This window comes from Anabas testudineus, chromosome 3, assembly GCF_900324465.2.
Source record: "Anabas testudineus chromosome 3, fAnaTes1.2, whole genome shotgun sequence".
NCBI lineage: Eukaryota > Metazoa > Chordata > Actinopteri > Anabantiformes > Anabantidae > Anabas > Anabas testudineus.
Genome location: NC_046612.1, coordinates 4758465 through 4778170, shown reverse-complemented (window position 1 = coordinate 4778170; position 19706 = coordinate 4758465). Strand labels below are relative to the sequence as shown.

General features: G+C 36.2%; 3 protein-coding genes across 4 annotated transcripts; all 3 read left to right on the top strand.

The window, feature by feature from the left end:
* Positions 1 to 577: 577 nt before the first annotated feature.
* LOC113174158 (globoside alpha-1,3-N-acetylgalactosaminyltransferase 1-like) lies at positions 578 to 15036 on the top strand. Its single transcript, XM_026377909.2, has 12 exons — positions 578 to 855; positions 3263 to 3307; positions 3481 to 3567; positions 4004 to 4036; positions 4895 to 5029; positions 5182 to 5290; positions 5775 to 5888; positions 6125 to 6241; positions 6342 to 6472; positions 7633 to 7710; positions 7823 to 7959; positions 14595 to 15036. Exons 1-12 carry the CDS (start codon positions 788 to 790, stop codon positions 14606 to 14608), a joined length of 1068 nt encoding a protein of 355 aa, XP_026233694.1. The 5' UTR covers positions 578 to 787; the 3' UTR covers positions 14609 to 15036.
* LOC113174163 (globoside alpha-1,3-N-acetylgalactosaminyltransferase 1-like) lies at positions 10007 to 14519 on the top strand. Its single transcript, XM_026377914.1, has 11 exons — positions 10007 to 10178; positions 11493 to 11540; positions 11688 to 11804; positions 12139 to 12171; positions 12249 to 12383; positions 12471 to 12579; positions 12953 to 13066; positions 13199 to 13315; positions 13554 to 13680; positions 14097 to 14174; positions 14458 to 14519. Exons 1-9 carry the CDS (start codon positions 10093 to 10095, stop codon positions 13674 to 13676), a joined length of 882 nt encoding a protein of 293 aa, XP_026233699.1. The 5' UTR covers positions 10007 to 10092; the 3' UTR covers positions 13677 to 13680; positions 14097 to 14174; positions 14458 to 14519.
* Positions 15037 to 15727: 691 nt separating the features above from the next.
* On the top strand, positions 15728 to 19199 carry mpc1 (mitochondrial pyruvate carrier 1). Of its 2 annotated transcripts, XR_003299919.1 has the most exons (6): positions 15728 to 15923; positions 17112 to 17115; positions 17211 to 17307; positions 17578 to 17710; positions 18249 to 18769; positions 18801 to 19199. XR_003299919.1 is itself a non-coding variant. In XM_026379075.1 (5 exons), exons 1-5 carry the CDS (start codon positions 15853 to 15855, stop codon positions 18271 to 18273), a joined length of 330 nt encoding a protein of 109 aa, XP_026234860.1. In that variant the 5' UTR covers positions 15728 to 15852; the 3' UTR covers positions 18274 to 19199. The 2 variants fall into 2 exon arrangements, 1 of the variants encoding a protein (XP_026234860.1); XM_026379075.1 differs by having other exon boundaries at positions 18249 to 19199.
* Positions 19200 to 19706: the final 507 nt, after the last annotated feature.

Below are 19706 nucleotides of genomic sequence, written 5' to 3'. Positions count from 1 at the left end.
TGGAACCATGAACATATCCACACATTTTGTCTTCTTCTCTTTCAGCTTTTTTCATCTTTTGCACCTTCTACACTCACACCAGCCAACCTCATGTCCTCTGTTATGACATCCATAGTCCAATTTCCACCGGCACCCTGTAAGTTAACAGCATCGGTGGCGGTCGTTGTTAACCCGGGCCTCAACCGATCCAGTTTGTCCATAACATTTTTATGGACAATTTGCATGGTTGTTTTTTGCAGGTTTTACGATGCTCTTCCTGACGCAACCCTCTCTATTTATCCGGGCTTGGGTCTGGCACAGAAGTCACTGGCTTGCAACGCCTGTGGCTCGATTGAGAACACTCATTTTGTAATACACTTAAAAGATGGGGCTCATTTCAAAGCATTATGTAATTCACATATTTATGGAAATGAACAGGGCACTGTGCATGTATGGACTTCTAGTGACACGTGTTACAGTTAATCAACAAAACAGGGGCTGCTGCTATGTTGGCAGTCATGCACTATGCTCCCTCTCTCTCCTCCTCTCCTCCTCTCCTCCCATTTTCCTTCCCTCTATCTTTCTCTTCAAAATTTCTTTCTCTATCTCTCTTTCTGTTCAGTAAAACATCCACCAGCAGAGATAACAGGTTACAGAAAAACTTAAATGCTCTACCTGTGTTAGGTTCGATCTTAAAACGGAGCCAATGCTCGAAGTTTAGTTTATGTTTTTCTTTTTCTTTTTCTTTTTTCGTTTAGCTTGGCAGTATCCCAGTTACAAACATAGTTTACAAGACAGTAACCTTTAAATGATGGCGCGCTACATTTCCAAGACTCATATTTTGGTTAGTTTTGCCTTCCTAGCTGTCCTCTTGGGGTAAGTCTTTTATCTATGAAAAAAGAGTTTTATGTCTGTACTGCACTAAAATTAAGTTTTTTTTAAACAAATGTTTTGCTAGGTTAGAGGTTTTAATTAAACCAGCCGTATTAATGTTATATAATATTATGTAAGTAATTTTTATACATACAAATATTCTTCATCTGAGATTAAAATGACTTCAAAATGAAAATTAAAATAAACTATCACTACTACTTTCAACCTAATTACCAGTTAGGTTGAAAGTTGTGCTACATGTTCAGGAGTTATATTTTTAGTTTTTCCTCTTCTTATCATGATAGGATTTTTATGACGTAACAGCTGAAATTTTTGATGCACTACCCCTAAAATGTTTTTTATAAAGAGAATAAAAGATGAAACCTAAAACAGCAGCAACATTACCAAATATTTGATTTGACTAATTACACTTTGAGACTTAAAAAACATAATTTAGCTCACTGATTTAGACTCAGGCTGTTTGTATTCCAGTTCATATAAAGTGCCTCTCCTCAAGTGAGATGGTAAATTATTTACAAAGTCATACAGTGTTTAGTTAAAATAACTAACTGTAAATCATTTACATTTAATAAATACATTTTATTATGTTAATGAATTAACATGTATATGGAAAATCACAGTTTCCATAACAAATAAAACAGATGTTCAGAGCCTGCATGTTCATGTCTGAACATGTGTGTTTAATTATACAGAAACCTGAAGAGTGGCACCTCCTGAAACCAAAGGTGATCTAAACAAAATTAAACTTTAAATGATCCAAATGGCTTCTACATTACTAATAGTATTGTTTGTGTATGTGGATTGTCTTGCACAATCTTCCATAAATAAAGAATCATGGAGAGCACGTTGATGTTAAAGTTTAATTCCTGTAGCTCTTTTACACGGTTCTCTGGTCGACTTATGTTGAAATCAGCAAACAGTGTTTGCTGCTGTAAAAACTCCTACTGGATTTTACAAGGGTACAGAATGTTTGACTGTCTGACAGTTTCTATATGTTTATAACATAGTGCAATAAAAAAAGACCTATATTTCATGTGTATAAAAAATATTTAGTTTACTTGGCTGTGAAATTTAATCTCTACACAATGAAGAGTTAACTGAGTTCAGATTATTTTAGCCCTAGTTGTGGTTAATTAATTAGTAGCCGCCTTATTTGTTTCATCCGCAATATTTGTGTCTTGAAGTTAGTTTCACTTTTGTGCTAAGCAGCAAACTTAAAATTCCCAAACTAAAACAACAAATCAACAATAACAACAGATTACAGTAAAAAAAACTCTGGAATCATAATCATATAACACAAATACTATGTTCTTCTATGTTAGTAAAATTGGAAATATGGTAAAATATTATAACACATTGGAAATAAATTTAGCTGAAAGATAAATATGTATGTAATTGGTGTATAAAAATATTTAGTTTACTTGGCTGTGAAATTTAATCTCTACACAATGAAGAGTTAACTGAGTTCAGATTATTTTAGCCCTAGTTGCGGTTAATTAATTAGTAGCCGCCTTATTTGTTTCATCCGCAATATTTGTGTCTTGAAGTTAGTTTCACTTTTGTGCTAAGCAGCAAACTTAAAATTCCCAAACTAAAACAACAAATCAACAATAACAACAAATTAGAGTAAAAAAAACTCTGGAATCATAATCATATAACACAAATACTATGTTCTTCTATGTTAGTAAAATTGGAAATATGGTAAAATATTATAACACATTGGAAATAAATTGAGCTGAAAGATAAATATGTATGTAATTGGTGACATTTTAAAAAGAAACCTTGTTTGTTTCCATGGTATTACCAGGGTTTTAACATGTCCACGTAGTGATACCGTCTCTTCTCAATGCAATGAATGTACAACACTGGATGTAACTGTGCATTTTTGTTGTGTAGAATACAAAGAATTACCACATCACATGTCCTTAGACTGTTTTAAGGCAATTAGCATTAGGGTGTACTGGAAAATACTGTCTTAATATATAGATGGTACATAATTAAAGTAGGGAAATACCAAATTAACATTTGTACACTACAACTGAGAAATAGATGAGATGATTTGATGAACTTGATGACCTAAATTAAAGCTGCGTATTACAGAATATAGATCAATAACAGCACAATTGATCAGTAATAGTGAACGTTTCTTTTTTCTTTATTTATCTACTTATGTGTTGGAATTACCTGCTAGTCTACTATAGGTTTCCACATACTCACTGGGTAAATGCTTAGTAAGGGGAATGTAAAAGGAAGAATTACAAGAGAGTGCTTTTTGTATTTTTTATGCATGTAAATAGGTCTAAAATATCTAATTTGATTTGATTTGTAAAGTTTGTAACTTCCACTGTGCTCATTCTGATCAGTCTTTGATTCACATTTTTTTGTATAGGACCATCTACATCTATTTCTACTCAGGATATGCATTCTTCACAAGGTAAACTTTCTGTAATACAGAGTTAATGAATGGATTCAAATGTGTCGAGTATCAAATTAACCTTTCAGTCATGTAGTTAAACCCACTCAACTGCTGAGTTGAGAAGGAGAATGAAATGAATATAACAAAACAAGCATTGTTACTATTAATGTTAATTCTGTTTCTGTGTGAAGCTTTTGCCAGCCATGTGCAGATAACACAGAGAAAGACTGCCCAGACAACAGTAGGTGGAGGATTGGAGACCTAAAAATGCAAACTAGGTGATAACCTGCTTTTCTTTTGATTAACAGACAGGAACAATGTTTTAAACTTGCCGAAGTAGACATGAAGAGGAGGAAGTAGGCGGCAGTCACAGTTTGAAGCTACAAAGCCAAAAGCTTACATATTATTGAAGTACTACAGTATTTCAAGCTCAGTGCCTTACACCTTGTATGCTGTCAACCTGGTCATGTGTACCTGCCTGTTCCTGAGTTTCTGATTAACGCATGAATATAAAAAATTCCCTGACCAAGAATAGATGAAAAGATTTTAATACTTATTATATGATATGAAGGTTTGCATGAATCTAAAAACACAGTACACAGCAACACCACTGTTCTTTAAATGAAGAGTCAGTATTGGTATATTTATAGTTATTTTGAGTAATGTTTTTATTTTACATTTTGATTTGACTGGATCTTTCGTTTTGTTTTTCAGTCTGAAATATGCTCAGCCAAGCACACAGAAAGGGTAAGCATGAAATAACAAATGACGGAACATCAAATTTAAAAGAAACATCAAGGTGCTAAAAAGCAAATGATGAAACTGTAAATTTAAATCAAGTGTGATAAAACACTTACAGGGAATTTCTTCAAATTGGGTACAACTGTCCAAAGGTCAAAGGTCACAGTCAGCTCATGTTCATCCAACAAATGTTTTTGGGTCCTTCATACATCTGTCTCATTCCCATGACTGTGCTATCCCAGGAACACCTTGAGTTGAGGTCTCAAAGATGAACTGAGGAGATTTTAGTGGTTAAAGTCAGGATCACTGTGACCTCACATTTGTTTCAGGCTTGTAAACACAATAGCTAAGGAACACCTGGAGGAATGAATGTAAACTGCAATCTGACTTTGCAGAGACATACAACCATGAAGAGTTTGTTGTGGTTTTGAATTAGTATTGATCCTAATGTTGGTTGGTTGTTGGTTACTCTAGTAGGAAAGTGGACTAGTACACACCATAAATATATTTTTGTGTGAAAGATAATTATTCAGTTTTGTTTATTCAACTTTTTCCAGTAATTTACTGATGATGGAAAAATTCTCTATAATTAGTCTATAATTACAGATTTTATTCTTATTCTTAAAAATGTATAATAGCAGTTAATTTGAGGAAGCTACAAAAGGTTCTAGGATTTGGTAGAAGAAAAGGTCTGTTCAATGGTGGTGAACATTAGAGATAGTGTCATGGCTTAGGCTGCATGGCTGCTACTGGAACAAGCTCACCATGTTTATGTTTAACTCATGATGGCAGCAGAATGAATTCAGACATGTACTTAAACGTTTATTTATGTATTCAAGATGTTTTTTCTTTGTTCTCCCCCAGACGTACAGATGTGAACCCAGTGACAAACTGGAACGCTCCTCTGGTTTGGGAGGGAACCTTTGATCCGGTGGTTATTGATGCAATCTATAAGAAAATGGACCCACGAGTAGCTGTGGTGGTGTTTGCTGTTGGAAAGTAGGTACACATTTTCTAAGGTATCATCACTCCTTCAAGGAGAAATTTAAAGCTATAGACTTTTTTCAAGTGCGTCTTATCATTGTTTATCTTATTTTGATTGTTATCAAGATTCAATGATTATTGGACTTTGCTTCTGTCCATCTGAACAGATATACGCGTTTCCTGAAGGGCTTCCTGGAGACAGGTGAAAAGCACTTTCTTGTTGACTTCAGGGTCACTTACTACATCTTCACAGACAATGAAAAAGATGTTCCCAAGGTGAGTTGTTGATATGTGTAAGTAGTGCAGCACTGCTGTGTCACTGAACATCTCATTCAACAATCAAATCATATACTGTATGTGGGAAACCTCACTGCTGCCGGAGTCTGGAACATGCAATGAGTCAATAATAAAACACAAGTTCCTGTAGATTATCAATTAAAATACATTTAGTGCACGCTCTGGAAGGATGTCCATGTTTTGCTTGTACATTTATGACCTGAGCAGAGGTGGGAACCAGTAGAATTCTTTCATATATTTAGTTTGTTGTCAAAGGTTTCTAAACACCATTTGCTCTATGTTACACAAAACACTGTTTTGTCACAGCATCTCCCTTCAGCTACAAAAAATACAGTTATTGTGTCGAAACTTATTTTCTTGATGACGTCAACTATTATATTATTATATTATGAATCTTATTAGAAATTGTTAATTCATTTTATGTGAGTAGCCACGTTTCTTCTTTTGTTATTTGACTGGTCAGGTTGAACTGGGTAAGGGCCGCAAGATCTCAGTTGTCACAGTTCCTAGTGCAAACCGCTGGCAGGATGTTGTACTTGGGAGGATGAAATGGGCTACCATCACCATTGACAAACAGGTAAGAAGTGATAAACTGGACACAGTGCAAAGGCCAATGACTTTTTATGTTGTGCTTATAAATTTTTACTACATGCTTTGTACTAGTTAGTCAAAATACATATGGTTATTTTTGTAATTAACAAAAGAGATTCATGACTTACTCATTGTAATACGCACATAAACATTTAAATATGATGGTTCATGTTTGTCTTTTATTTAGTTATCTGCGTTGTGCCCGTTCTGTCATGTTTTCAGATCCGTCATGAAGCAGATTATCTTTTTATGATGGACATCGACAGTGTCTTTCACGGCCGTTTTGGAGCTGAGTCTCTCAGCCAGTTATCTGCTGTGCTTCATCGCGGCTACTACAAGGTTTTACTGCTATTCAGTATATTTGATTTTTATTACTTTTACGTTAATTGCTATGAATATGATGTGATATTTTTGTCTTTATATTTCCTTTTTCACTTAGACAACCAGAGAGAAGTTTCCATATGAGCGTCGGGCCAAGTCCAGGGCATACATACCTCTGGATGAAGGAGATTATTATTATACTGCTGCTGTCTGGGGTGGATACCTGGAGGACATGTACAAGCTAGTTAGGTAACTAAAACTAAATATAGTATATATTTTTTTATTATTCTAGTTTCAAATTGAGATTGACATCATAATAAAAATTGTGACTGGTTAGAGTGAGAGCTGACAATACACTTTCGATACTATAAGTATTTATAAGTTATATACTTATATATACTTATACTATAAGTTGAGAAGTCCTTTCTCTAAAATGTTTAAAACTGTGCAGAAATATTCTTTTACAAATTAAGGTTATGCATTGATGACACTTTGATGCTGCAGCTGGTAGAGGTGGAGCTCTTTGTAATTGCTTTATAGGCCTGATGTAGTTTGGACTACGATTACTTTACACATAACAAAGTGTTACCTTAACTCAACCCAGTGCTTCTCAATTATTTTCTGTTACGCCCCCCCAGGAAAAAGTCGTCATATTTCCTTGTCTCAGCTTTCGGGTGACTTTTGTTTGTCTCATTATCTCCGTCTCTGTCCGCCTTTCTTTTCATCCCTGTTAAATATTTTTTCATGGTGTCTCTTGAGGGTTTGTTCACTACACTTCTTCAAACTTCCCGCTCCATACTCGGCGCAATAACACCATAGAGCTAATACTCTGCGCACACTCTGACAATGAGAGCGCCACTCCCATCTACTGTGCTGGATGTGCAATTACACTTTATTTTAGTACGGCCAAAAAGCATGTTTCCTGGGGTCACACGTGCCCCCCCTAGCCCCACTATTTGAGAAGCACTGCCTTAACCTATAACTAAACTACTTCTACTATTACTCTTTCATAAGTGATTTTATTATTATCTCAATTTGTAATGTCATTAGTAGCTGCTGCCAAGTATCTTAAAATGAGTACAGAACTTGAGTATATGGGCTTAGTTATACTCTCCACTGCTGTTGATATAGTAGTACTGTGTACAATATATCTCTATATCTATCTCTGTAGATAGATGGGATCATTGTTGTCATCTTACAATATGGGAAAAAAGGGAAAAAATACAGTGATAGAAAAATATGGTCATTCAATACAGTCGGGCAGTCAGGTGAGCTCAGTGGAAGTCTTTGTATTTATTTGCTTTGTGTAATTCAGGTTTTGATTTTTGGTGACTTTTTGTTTGGATTTGTTTGTTTGAAATCTGGCAACAGTATCTTGTCTCACAGTTAAACCTCTTTTATTTCATCAGATACTGTTACGAGGAGTCAGAGGTGGACGCCAAGAATGGCATTGAAGCTGCATGGCAGGAGGAGAGTCACCTCAACAAGTACAGACACACTTCATTCATGTGCACACTTTCTTTGTTTCTTGGTTTTCCTATCATGTTAATATCAACATTAATACCTACTAATACTAATACCTGTCTCTCTGTCACACAGGTACCTGCTGTACAACAAACCAACCAAGGTGCTGTCTCCAGAGTACCTGTGGTCAGATTATGATAAGGTACCAGCAGACATCAAAGTGGTCAGGATCTCCCAGCTGATCAAGGACTATAAAGAAGTGCGGCCCAATGGTGGAAATTGATTATGTGTGAATTTAGTGTTCATATAAAACTTTCTTATTAAATAATAATAAAACAAAAATATAAATTCACATAGTTGGTAAGGGCTGCTATAACTTTCTATCTTGGATACTTAGATGTGTGGGATGAAGGATTTTAAAAGTTGTACAATGCTGTGAAAACAAAAATTCTGTTTTTCTGTTTTAGTGCATCTCAAGCTAAACAGACCCCAATACCTAAAAGGCTAAAAGACTTGTTATACTTTGTATTTTATCCTTCTTTTTAATGTTTTTATTTACAAACATAAGCATTAACATTAGCACACTGGTGTTAGCTGCCAGGTCAAACATGTATTTAAAAAAAAGCAAGTTATCAAACGATCAATAATGACAGTTTGGAGACTAATTACTATGATAAATTTTAACCTATAAAAACTTCAGTTTAGCTCCACATCTCCATGAAAACGGGGAAATAAAACTAAATTTTGTTTCACTAACATTACATTTTAAATAAATTTTATTACCTCTGTTTGATTCTGAGAAATTGATTATTTGTTTTTGGCTTGTGACTTTGATTAAATTCTGTTTGCTGCTCACATGAAGAGAATAAAAGAATTTAAAAAATTAACCATGGGATTATTTGCTTTCAGACAATATGGAGGTGCAGCAATTCTCCCCTGTAGGTGGGCTTTCATCAGACATCGCATTTCATTTCCAAATAAGAGTTAGGAATAGTTTTTTATGTAGGTTGGTTATCCAGACAGGTATAGTCATAAGCATAAAGCAAACATGTGAAACAGTTTCTGTGTGATACATGACTGTGTGCGTTGTGTGTCAATGGTCTTGCCCACAAATAGTAGTTTCCTGTCTATTCAGCTGTGGCCACAAGATGTCTCTGTGAACAGTGACCATGTCTTGTCAAAGTGTTTGAAGCTTCTCTGTGGCAGCTGATCCAAGTCTCCAGGTAGACTATGCACCTGTGTGTTTAACTGAGTTCTGAGACTTTATGACAAGCTCCCGTGTTCACAGTAGTTCAGAACTAAGGTGTGGACCAGCCCTGGCTGTTCATCTGTTGCCTTGAGACCCACAACAGTCTGCAAACAGTTTCCTGAACTGCAGTATTTGAGACAGAGCGATGAAAAAGACTTGCTAAAACATCCCAATTCTGCACCATAACAGTTAGGCAAACTTTACCTCTACCAGCAGACTACTAGCAACACTTTTCTTCCTCCTATGAGTCCAACTCCAATCTGCTATCTATATCCTGTAGGGCTCTGCATCAATCCTCTGTGGTATCCACGGTAACAGACCTAAAAAAACATACATACTTTCTGACTAGTGGGTCAATGTTCAAAATAGCATCTGCAGAGATGTTTCCCCTCTGACGGTCTAAACATCTCACTCATCGAGGTTAAACCATAAACACACCATCTCCTGTGAAGCTTTTCAACAAACAAAAGTTACTGGAAACTGCCGCTTGCTCTCGTTTGTGAAGCAAGGTTAATTTTGACACTCATATCCTGCAAGTCAATATATCTGCCACCACTTCAGTTGCTGTATTACTAAATACACTATCATGAACGTATTTCTTTAAAGTGAACTGTATTTTGTTAGAAAAATTATCAAAACACAAAGAAGACAGAGTCTGATGTAAGTCTCGATTGAGTAGGTTTTGTTTGCGCAAGGAGCCAAACCAGTACAAGTGGGATGTACAAGGTCTACTGACTTTATTTGACTATTACAAAATCTTCATACAGAAAAATAAACACAGATATCTTAGACAGGCTTTGATTGTTTCTTATCATCCTTGGTGTCGGGTATCAGCACATCATTCTGCCTAACCCTACAATCCTATCTTCACATTCTACATCAAACGTTTCAGCGGGTGCTTTCCTTTAGTGAAACATACAGCATTTTTCAGTCAGTGAGCAACTTACTATAACATTTTTCTGCCATATTAAAACTAACTCTTACTTGTTTTTGTGCTTTTGTTTTTAACACTTCCATTACTCATATGGCTTTCTCTTATTGGTGTTCTGTTATTGGTGAGCTTCTGTCTCGCCCCACCCTTGCTTACTTTTACTTCCTCTCTTGCCAAACCTCCATCTTAGCTCATCTGAACTATTGATCAGAAAACTATCTATAAATGATTCAGAAAACTGGTATGTTACGCCACATTTCTAGGACCAATATTTTGTTCAGTTTTATATTCATTTTCATCCTCGTGTTGGGGTAAGTCTTTTATTTGTAATATTGTAAGATATGTGTCCTGTTTCCTATTTTACTGTAATAAACATATGCAAATGGAAAAACTATGTAATTGGCTTGAGAAAATGTTGTATAAAGACTGTAACAAGTAAGAGGGCAACGGTAACAATGCATTTTTGATCTCCATTGCTAGAGTTTCAAGATGTTAGTTTGATAATTCACTACTATTAATGATAAGTTATGTACAAGATTTGTAAGGCACATTCCCACAACTGGATTAAATGTGAAAATGGAATAAACTATGTAATTGGCTTGAGAGGTCAAACCAAATAGGCAACATGCGAAAATTAAAAACCTGAATTTTAAACTTACAGTTATGACCACGAAAGCAGAACTTCTCCTGCTCCTGTGTTGTAACTGAAATGTTGGCTTAGACAAAAGATTGGTACCGGAAGAGGAAATGTAGTAATATATCATACACGCACATGTACTTTGTTCAGACTTTCAGTAACAATTGCCGTAGTAAAGTAAAAAAAAATATCTTTCTGTTGAGAGAAGAAGATTAGAAAAGACAGAAAGAATGGTAAAAATAGTCTTTCAGCTCTCAGTTGTCTTCTCTGCAAGGAAGGTAATCGACGGCGTTGATCAAGTGTAGATTACTGGTTAGAACGACATTCAGGAAATCATGAGGAGGCCAGGTCTGCCAGTTTAGAGAGCAGAGAGTGGAGAGGAATAGGGACAACTGCCTGTGGTCGTGGATCAGACCTGCATAAAATCAAGGAGGAACTTTGGACCATTATTCCTGCAGAACTGCTTTAGCTCTGTCAGATTTGTTCTTTGGCAAACTTCACGTGTGCAGCAATGTTCATTTTAGCAAGCAGTAGCTTCCATCGTGGTGTCCTGTCATAGACACCCTGCTGGTTCAATGTTTTACCTACTGTAGACTCATGTACATAGATGTTAGCCTGTTCCAATGATGCCTTCAAATCTTTGACTGTCTCTCTGGGTTGTTTCTTTACGTCATTGATGAGCGTTTATTGTGCTCTTGGGGTCATTCTGACTGGTCGCCCACTTCTTGGTAGAGTAGCCACAGTGCCAAAGTGTCTCCATTTGTTTTGTTGATTGTTTGATGAGAATTGCAATAGATTGGTGCAAAAATACCTGTTACCAAATTTATCAAAGATAGTAAAGTGTTTTGTTTCTGTGGCCATATGCTGTGTGCTACTACACAGTATCTATTAATTTGTCACAGTGTACCACCCTGTTAGACAGACTAAAGTCCACTGTTAGTTTTTAAAGGCTGGTCTCTGATGAACCCATACATACATGTCTTCACAGGGTTATCTACACATGGTTTTACCGATCAGAATATAAGGAGGACAAAAGGTATGTTATGTATGTTAAAGTATGAGACTAATCTTCTACTGGTTAAACCCACTGACCTTGTAACACAAATTTATGTCAATGTCAATGTTATGTTAAATTTTTCACATGGTTATTTTGTTAGTAATTATTGCACAATTCCCTTTCAAGCGTTTTTTTCCAGCCAAGTGATAGTAAGCCAGAGCCAGATATAAAAAAGGATGGAGAGAAAACCTATTGTCCGGATAACAGCAAGTGGAGGATTGGAGACCTAGAAGTTGAACCTGGGTGATAAAGTATTTCTCTTTAAACTAACTGTCATTTGGCAGATGCTTTTATCCAGAGTGAATTACAAGGCACACAACCTTGTTAAAAAAAAAATTATAGTCACAAATTCTCACGTGTTTATTAACATATAACAAGACAAAGAATATAAAGAGGAAGAAGAGGCAGAAGTATGTTTCCACATTTGTTTGAATTGGCAAACTCACTCGAGCTCTGGCCATGTTTGTGCTGCACATCTGTGATCAACTAAAACCTTTCTGCAGTGCACATTGCAGATTACATGTTAGTGAAGTTGTATTACCTATCATTTGATTTGATTTTCACTCCTCCTTTCCAGACTGAAATACACTCAGCCAAGCACACAGCAAGGGTAAGCTGATAAAAGTATCTATTGTTTCAATGCTATAAGATTTGAGTTTGAATCCACTATTTCTTTGCTCTCCCAAGACGTACAGATGTGAACTCTGTGACAAACTGGAACGCTCCTCTGGTCTGGGATGGAACTTTTGAGCCCATGCTTATTGATGCAATCTATAAGAAAATGGACCCCCGGGTTGCTGTGGTGGTGTTTGCTGTTGGGAAGTAGGTACACTGGATATTGTCGCTGGATATTTTGCCAGACCCACTCCTGCAAGTTGAAATCTAAAGTCTAATTGTCCATCTGAACAGATATACCCGTTTCCTGAAGGGCTTCCTGGAGTCGGGTGAAAAGCACTTTCTTGTTGACTTCAGGGTCACTTACTACATCTTCACAGACAATGAAAAAAATGTTCCCAAGGTGAGTTGTTGTTTACATTAGCTGATGGTTTGTGATAATGTTGTGTTCACTTGACTTGAATAAGCTGCAATGTGTTTGCCTACCTAAATTTAGCAGCATTTCTATTCACACCACAGTGTGATAATGTGTGTGTGACTCAGAGGACGACACAACTAGTGTGGTTTTTACCAGTTGGCTGAACAAACAAGCAAACTGTCTGTGAGCACATACATCTGTTCAACACCTAGTCAGACGTCAGAGTTAATGTGTCGACACACTTGAACTTATTTTCCTGATGACGTCAACTATTATATTGTCACTGAATCTTATTAGAAATTGTTAATTTATTTTATGTAAGTAGCCACGTTTCTTCTTTTGTTATTTGACTGGTCAGGTTGAACTGGGTAAGGGCCGCAAGATCTCAGTTTTCCCAGTTCCTAGTGCAAACCGCTGGCAGGATGTTGTACTTGGGAGGATGAAATGGGCCACCATCGCCATTGACAAACAGGTAAGAAGTGATAAAGTGGACACAAATTGAACGCTGACTTTGTAACAACTTATCCTTCTCAGGGGATAATTAATTAATTTCCTTATGTAAATTTCTATGTTGCACTTATTCCCTCACGTGTCATGTTTCCAGATCCGTAATGAAGCAGATTATCTTTTCATGATGGACATCGACAGTGTCTTTCACGGCCGTTTTGGAGCTGAGTCTCTCAGCCAGTTATCTGCTGTGCTTCATCGCGGCTACTACAAGGTTTTAAAGCGAATTTCTTCAGTATCAAGTTTATGTTAATTGAAAGTTTTTAAATTTACATTAAAGTTATCTGATTAATTTTCTTTTATCCTTTTTATTTATTCAATGAGTATAGTTTGTGTTAGGCAAATCTTATTTTCACAATTTTTTGCTCAGCCACAGCATTAACTGCAGTGTCAGCATCTTATAATTTTTAATCTATAATTAACTTAATATTTTCCCATTTTCACTTAGAAAGAAAGGACGTATTTCCCATATGAGCGACGAGCCAAGTCCAGGGCATACATACCTCTGGATGAAGGAGATTATTATTATACTGCTGCTGTCTGGGGTGGATACCTGGAGGACATGTACAAGCTAATCAGGTAACTAAACCTAAATTATCTCATGTTATTTTTTATTCTTATTCTTCAAGTGATCTATCTTTAAGTAAATGACATTATATAACAAAGACGTAGTGAAAATTTGTACAGAGCAAGAACTGAACTGGAAGAACCGGGATTTCAGATTCTACAGTACTCAGATCTTTTACCACAGTGTAGAAAACTCTGTAACAAATAAAAACTCTCCATTCAAAACATTAAAGTAACAGTACAAAAGTATCATCAAGAAATGAAATTAAATCTTATCTAAAATAATGTCATTATTTCTTATATTTTATAATATTATTTTAATCTTTAAATGTAACCAGTAAATACAAGAGATAATTGGAGTAGAAAACAGAAGTATGTATGTTTTTAACATTCTCTCTTTCTTACATTCAACTTGGGTTCAATATCAGATACTGTTACAAGCAGTCGGAGGTGGACGCCAACAATGGTATTGAAGCCGTGTGGCAGGAAGAGAGTCACCTCAACAAGTACAGTGTGACAGTTCATTCATATTCAAAGTTTTTCTTAACTTTCCATGTTTCTTAGTTGTTGCTGTTTGATTTTTTTCAGTGTTTTTCTTTTGTCCTATTTTTAATGCAATGTTTGAAACCTTCACTCATATCATTGTTTAGCCTGATTAGTTCTTTCTACATCTGAGAGTTTTCTTTATATTTTTGGTTTTATGAAAAATCTATTCACGTATTATCTGCAGTATTTTGAGCATCAAACTCTCTGACACATACTGTACACACCTGTCTCTCTGTCACACAGGTACCTGCTGTACAACAAACCAACCAAGGTGCTGTCTCCAGAGTACCTGTGGTCAGATTATGATCAGGTACCAGCAGACATCAAAGTAGTCAGGATCTCCCAGCTGGTCAAGGACTATAAAGAAGTGCGGCCCAATGGTGGAAATAGATAAATTACTGAAATGTATTTGACTATCAGCCAGCATGCAAACACATGTTCTGTTCAAGCAAAGACTGCCACATGGGTTGATTGGGGAATATATAGATACAGATATTTCCACTCCACTGTCTTCTGGTGCTGCTCAAGTGGGAATGTTGGGTTTTCTTTTCTGACCTATAGTCACTATCAACATACCAAGTCTGAAATTATTTTACTGTATGATTTGTAAGACAATTAAAGAAACCATAAATCCATAGTAATTAACAATGTCCACGTTTGTACGATTTATCATATTGGTCTCTGGAACAATCTGTGAATATCATTACTCTGCTTTTGAGTCTATGTCACAAATATCTTTCTCTTCTAAAACTGTTAAATCAACCAACTTGTCTTTGTATTTGGTGGTGACAAATAAACATTCTGATTCTGATTCCACTTAAACTGGTTCTCCTGCAGAAATGTTTGCAAGCTGCTAAATGGCAGCAACAGTCAGAAGCAATGGTGGGTGTGAAAGGCAGAGACAGCAGCAGAAAGCTTTCTAATCAGATGGTCACTAAGAACGTCAATTACAGTGACACTAACTGACTAGCAATACATGCGGAACATTTGAACCAATTACACAGAAGAACCGTATAAACCTATTTGTTATAGTGTACATAATTATTTAGACATTAACCAAATATAATAATTAGTTCATATTTACTTTTCAATATGTAAATTAATATTAATTAGCTTAACTAGCCTTTCTTGTCAGGATATTTTAAAGTGGACATTGCATTAACCAGCCACCACTACGTAGTAGTAGTTAGAAGTGTTTCAAGTAGCCAACTATAAATCTTTCATGAAAGTACAAATAAAATTGTGTATTTTAAACAAAATTCAATTGTTGCTAATGAGATTAAAATTGTAGTGAAAATGTGTTTTTACCTAAATCCTGTGGAACAAAAATGGTAAGTAGCCGGTAAAGGTGCGGTTGATTTTAGCCACTTTACATAATAAGATTTATAATATTTTAAACCTGCAAAAAGTAGTAGTGTAGTAGAAGTAGCCTGGTAGTAACAGGTGTAATACCGCAATTGGCCTGTGGGGAGCAGTAAGACGTGCACACTGTGTCCAGTCTGCCGCTGATGTCCCCAGAAGAAGAAGACGCTCCAGTGTTATGGTCGAGGTCGTCCTCTGAGCCGAGCTTCCAGTCGCCCTTCAGCGCAGCAAGGCTCCTCTTCTCAGCTGAAACAGACGCCAGCACAGCAGTTAACCATGGCAGGGGTAATTGCAAAGAAAGCTATTGACCACCTGAAGAGCAAAGAGTTCAGGGATTATTTGATGAGGTATGTATTAAAAGCGGCTAGGTATATTTTTATTAGCATGCATGCTAATGTAGCTAGCTAGCTGGGTGACTAGGTTACAGCCTGGTAACGTTAGCTAGCTTAATGTTTAATAGTTGGCGAAGTTCAGCGTCCTGGTCTCTAAAACCAACGTTTTAATAAAAATTCAAAATATTTGAACAATATGTGTGTTGTTACGTAGTAAGAGTATCGGCACAGATCTCTCTGCTAAATGTCAAGGACGTGCTTTCTGTGTTTGTAGCGCAGAGGTAACTTAGCGTTAAGTTAGCGTGAGTTGTTGTTACTCCAGTTTTCTGAGGGCTTGCTGTGAATGCAGAGCACCACACTGGAGGAACTTGTTCTTTATGTTTTCATACTAAATTGCCTGAGAGGGATCTTGCAAGTTCCCCTAGAAACACCCAAAAACAAAATGACCAATACATGATTTAACTTTATAACTTGTGAGCTGCTCTGACTGTGAATTGAGGTAGAAAGTTGTGACAGGTGTCGTTTTAGAGTCAAATGCAAGCAGAGAGATCAACTTTTGTCATTTCTTGACATGTTGTCAAGACGTTAGTTAATGTGTACCTTGTGGTGTGTGCACTTGCCACAGATTAGCAACGTTTGAAATGTCCTGGAGTGATGCAAGAAGCCACCTTTGTTTACCTTTGTCAGAGATAAACGGGGGTTATCTCTGGGTTCTTTTTTGAAGAGTTTGTCTGTCACGTTGTGAAAATACATTAGAAAGTCATCAGATTCCTTACAGGTACTTTGGCACATATTATGATTGCTTTAATGACCTTTCCACCACAACTGGTGTAACTTTCTGACAAAACAAGACAGTTTCTGGTGGTGTGTTCTGTTTTCGTGTAGCTACTTATTGATTATTACAGTAATCAATATGTTTATCAGCTTATGTTGAAAGTGGTTGTTGCCAATTCTCAAAATATTCATACGAATTCAAAAACCTAATTCATTGTAACTCAATCCAGTGAAGATAATGCAAACTGAGGTACTCACCTTGAGCCTGAATTCTTTAAGTATTATTTTTCTTGTCATTTGTGAATTGTCAAAGTAATTTGTTTAGGATGCAGTTATGTGTGTGAGCTGTGGCATATCATCATCACCACCACTTATCTGTATTTGTGTTCTTTTCTCTCCTATGTGTCCCTGATTTAAAAAAACAAACAGCACGGTAAGTCCTCCTCCTCCCTCAGTATATTTGTTGTGTAGTTGTATAATTCAAATGTTTGTCATTTATATATTGTCACATTGTGTGTACATTTACAGCACTTCTGGGGTCCTGTAGCAAACTGGGGTTTGCCTATAGCCGCAATCACAGATATGAAGAAGAGTCCTGAGATTATCAGTGGCAGGATGACCTTTGGTAAGACGCACACACTGATTAACACAGATGTACAAATGCACAGTACATACAAACCCCTACCCTTTCTCATTAGCATTGTTAAGGTTGTAATTTATACTCTGTAGTAAGTTGAGGTCTTATTAGTTTATTAAGAAATTTATACATATAATGATTTATATTTTCAGTTTTAACAATAGTGTCTAGTATTATGCAGTTTAAACATAAACAGTGCTGTCATGATAGTTTTTGTCAATTAAGTTAATGACGATTGTCTGCTGTTCTTTCTCTTAGCTCTCAGCTGCTACTCACTGCTCTTCATGAGGTTTGCTTACAAGGTTCAGCCGCGCAACTGGCTACTGTTTGCTTGTCACATTACCAATGAGACAGCACAGCTAATCCAGGGAGGTCGTCTCATTAAATACAAGTAAGTAATATTAAGTATTTTAGTCTGTGTTTTGTCGTTTTAATCATCAGATCATATAAAACTAGTATTGGCCTCACATAATTACACATTGTCTGGTGGTGTTACGCCACAGTGTGCAGTCAAACAGTTGCCGGCCTGTACAGTATATTTCATCCAGCTGGTTACGAATGCCACCTTGAGTCACTCATGTAATTATATCTACATATCATTTCCGTAATAGTGGATTGAGAAGCTACTATTTATACAATGTGGTTTGTTGTAAAGCTTCTGTGTTCAAAACACTTGCTTTCTTGCGTGTTCTGCCATTTGTGATAACAACAAATAACGTGTGTTTCTGTCTTAACATTTATTTTCAACCTGGTTCCTATTTTGCAACCATGATTTCTGATGGAGAAAGTGTAATTTAAAGTTGCCTGCATTTACTAATGAGTGTGAGAGTGAAATTTAGGAAAGTTATTGGAGCTGAAAATAGTTCATATTTAAGCCATGGCTTTAAAATGGTATTGTATGCATTCTGACTATTTCTTTATTGTTTCAGCATGGAGAAGAAGATGAAATCTTAGTGGCAGAGCGAAGCAGAGGCAGAACACTCACTGCAGAGTGACGACTTGCTGCTACAACAGCCAACAAACCCCTAAAAAGGACATTGAAAACCCATCCATCTAAACATTTTAACTAATTATTGAAACTGTTGCACTTCCACAAATTTTTTTTTTTTTAACCTGATGTTGTGATAGATCAGTCTTATGCAGTTTGAGTCACTTTGCTATACAGTTGCTTTCCAGGTTTTAAGGTTAACTGCTGTGACTTATTGTTGTGATTTTTGTGCAACATTTAACATGATACACAACAATTTAATTTGGGTAAATGTACACTCAGCTAACCAGCCTGACAGCTGCCTTGCACACTGAATCCAGAGGCTTTTGCACAGTTTCACACTAGGATTAAACAGTCATCTTTCACCTTTAACATCTCATCTCAGGTCATCAGCATTAATATTTTATTACTTTCAAACATTTCCTGTAATTAAAATATTAATGACACTTTATTAATGTGCAAGTATGTCCACGCCGTAACAAATTATCACCAGCTAAGCATATTGACGTTCATTCATTCAACTTTACTTAAACAACGAGAGCTAAGCTGTCTGTTTGCTCAGCCCTGGAGAAAGATATATACGTAGCTGTACAGTGAAAGGAGCATGCCTGAGGATTCAGTTTATATATTACACAAATGAGATACATAATGTGTATGTCTTTTTATGTAGTAAATCTGCCTATGCTGTAAATTTCTATAATTAGGCTGAGACAAGGTTACAATCCCATACGACAAGAGGCTTCTGTCATTGCTGACTAAACCTGTACTGTGTGCTGTCAAGTGTCATTCACATTCATTTATTGTCAATGTATAATTCACTTTATTTTTTCCTGATTTAATGATTTGATTCTCTGGATTTGATAAAAACAGATTACAACCACGTTGAACACAACCGAATGAGTGACGTTTTATGTTTGTATGTTCTGAAGTTTTGCAAGAACTCAGATTTCAAAGCACTGTGACCATGCTGTAGCAATGAGAACTGTGTAGAAAAGGCTGTATTTTCATTCTGAAATGATGTGATTGAAGGTAAGAAGAAGTATAAACATGCAAGTACCTCAAAGTTGTAGTTATAGTACTATTAAGTAGTAATTTAGTATAAATCACCACTGATCATTACTGTTACTTTGAGGAAAGTATGAAGTAATTAATTTTTAACAATTGGTATGATAATGTACACACAAAAGAAGTTAATTGTTCATACTAATGAGGAAAAATTTGTACAAAGTGACTTGGTCGGTGTGTGATTTGTGCAAGAGTGAAGTTCATACAGTGGCGGTAGGAGGCTGTAACAACACGTATATGTGTGTATAATCAAACAAGTGAGTATTGACGTTTGGTTTTAGTGAGTTTTTGTGGTCAGTACAGCAGGTACAAATAAATGTACAGTGCAGAGACA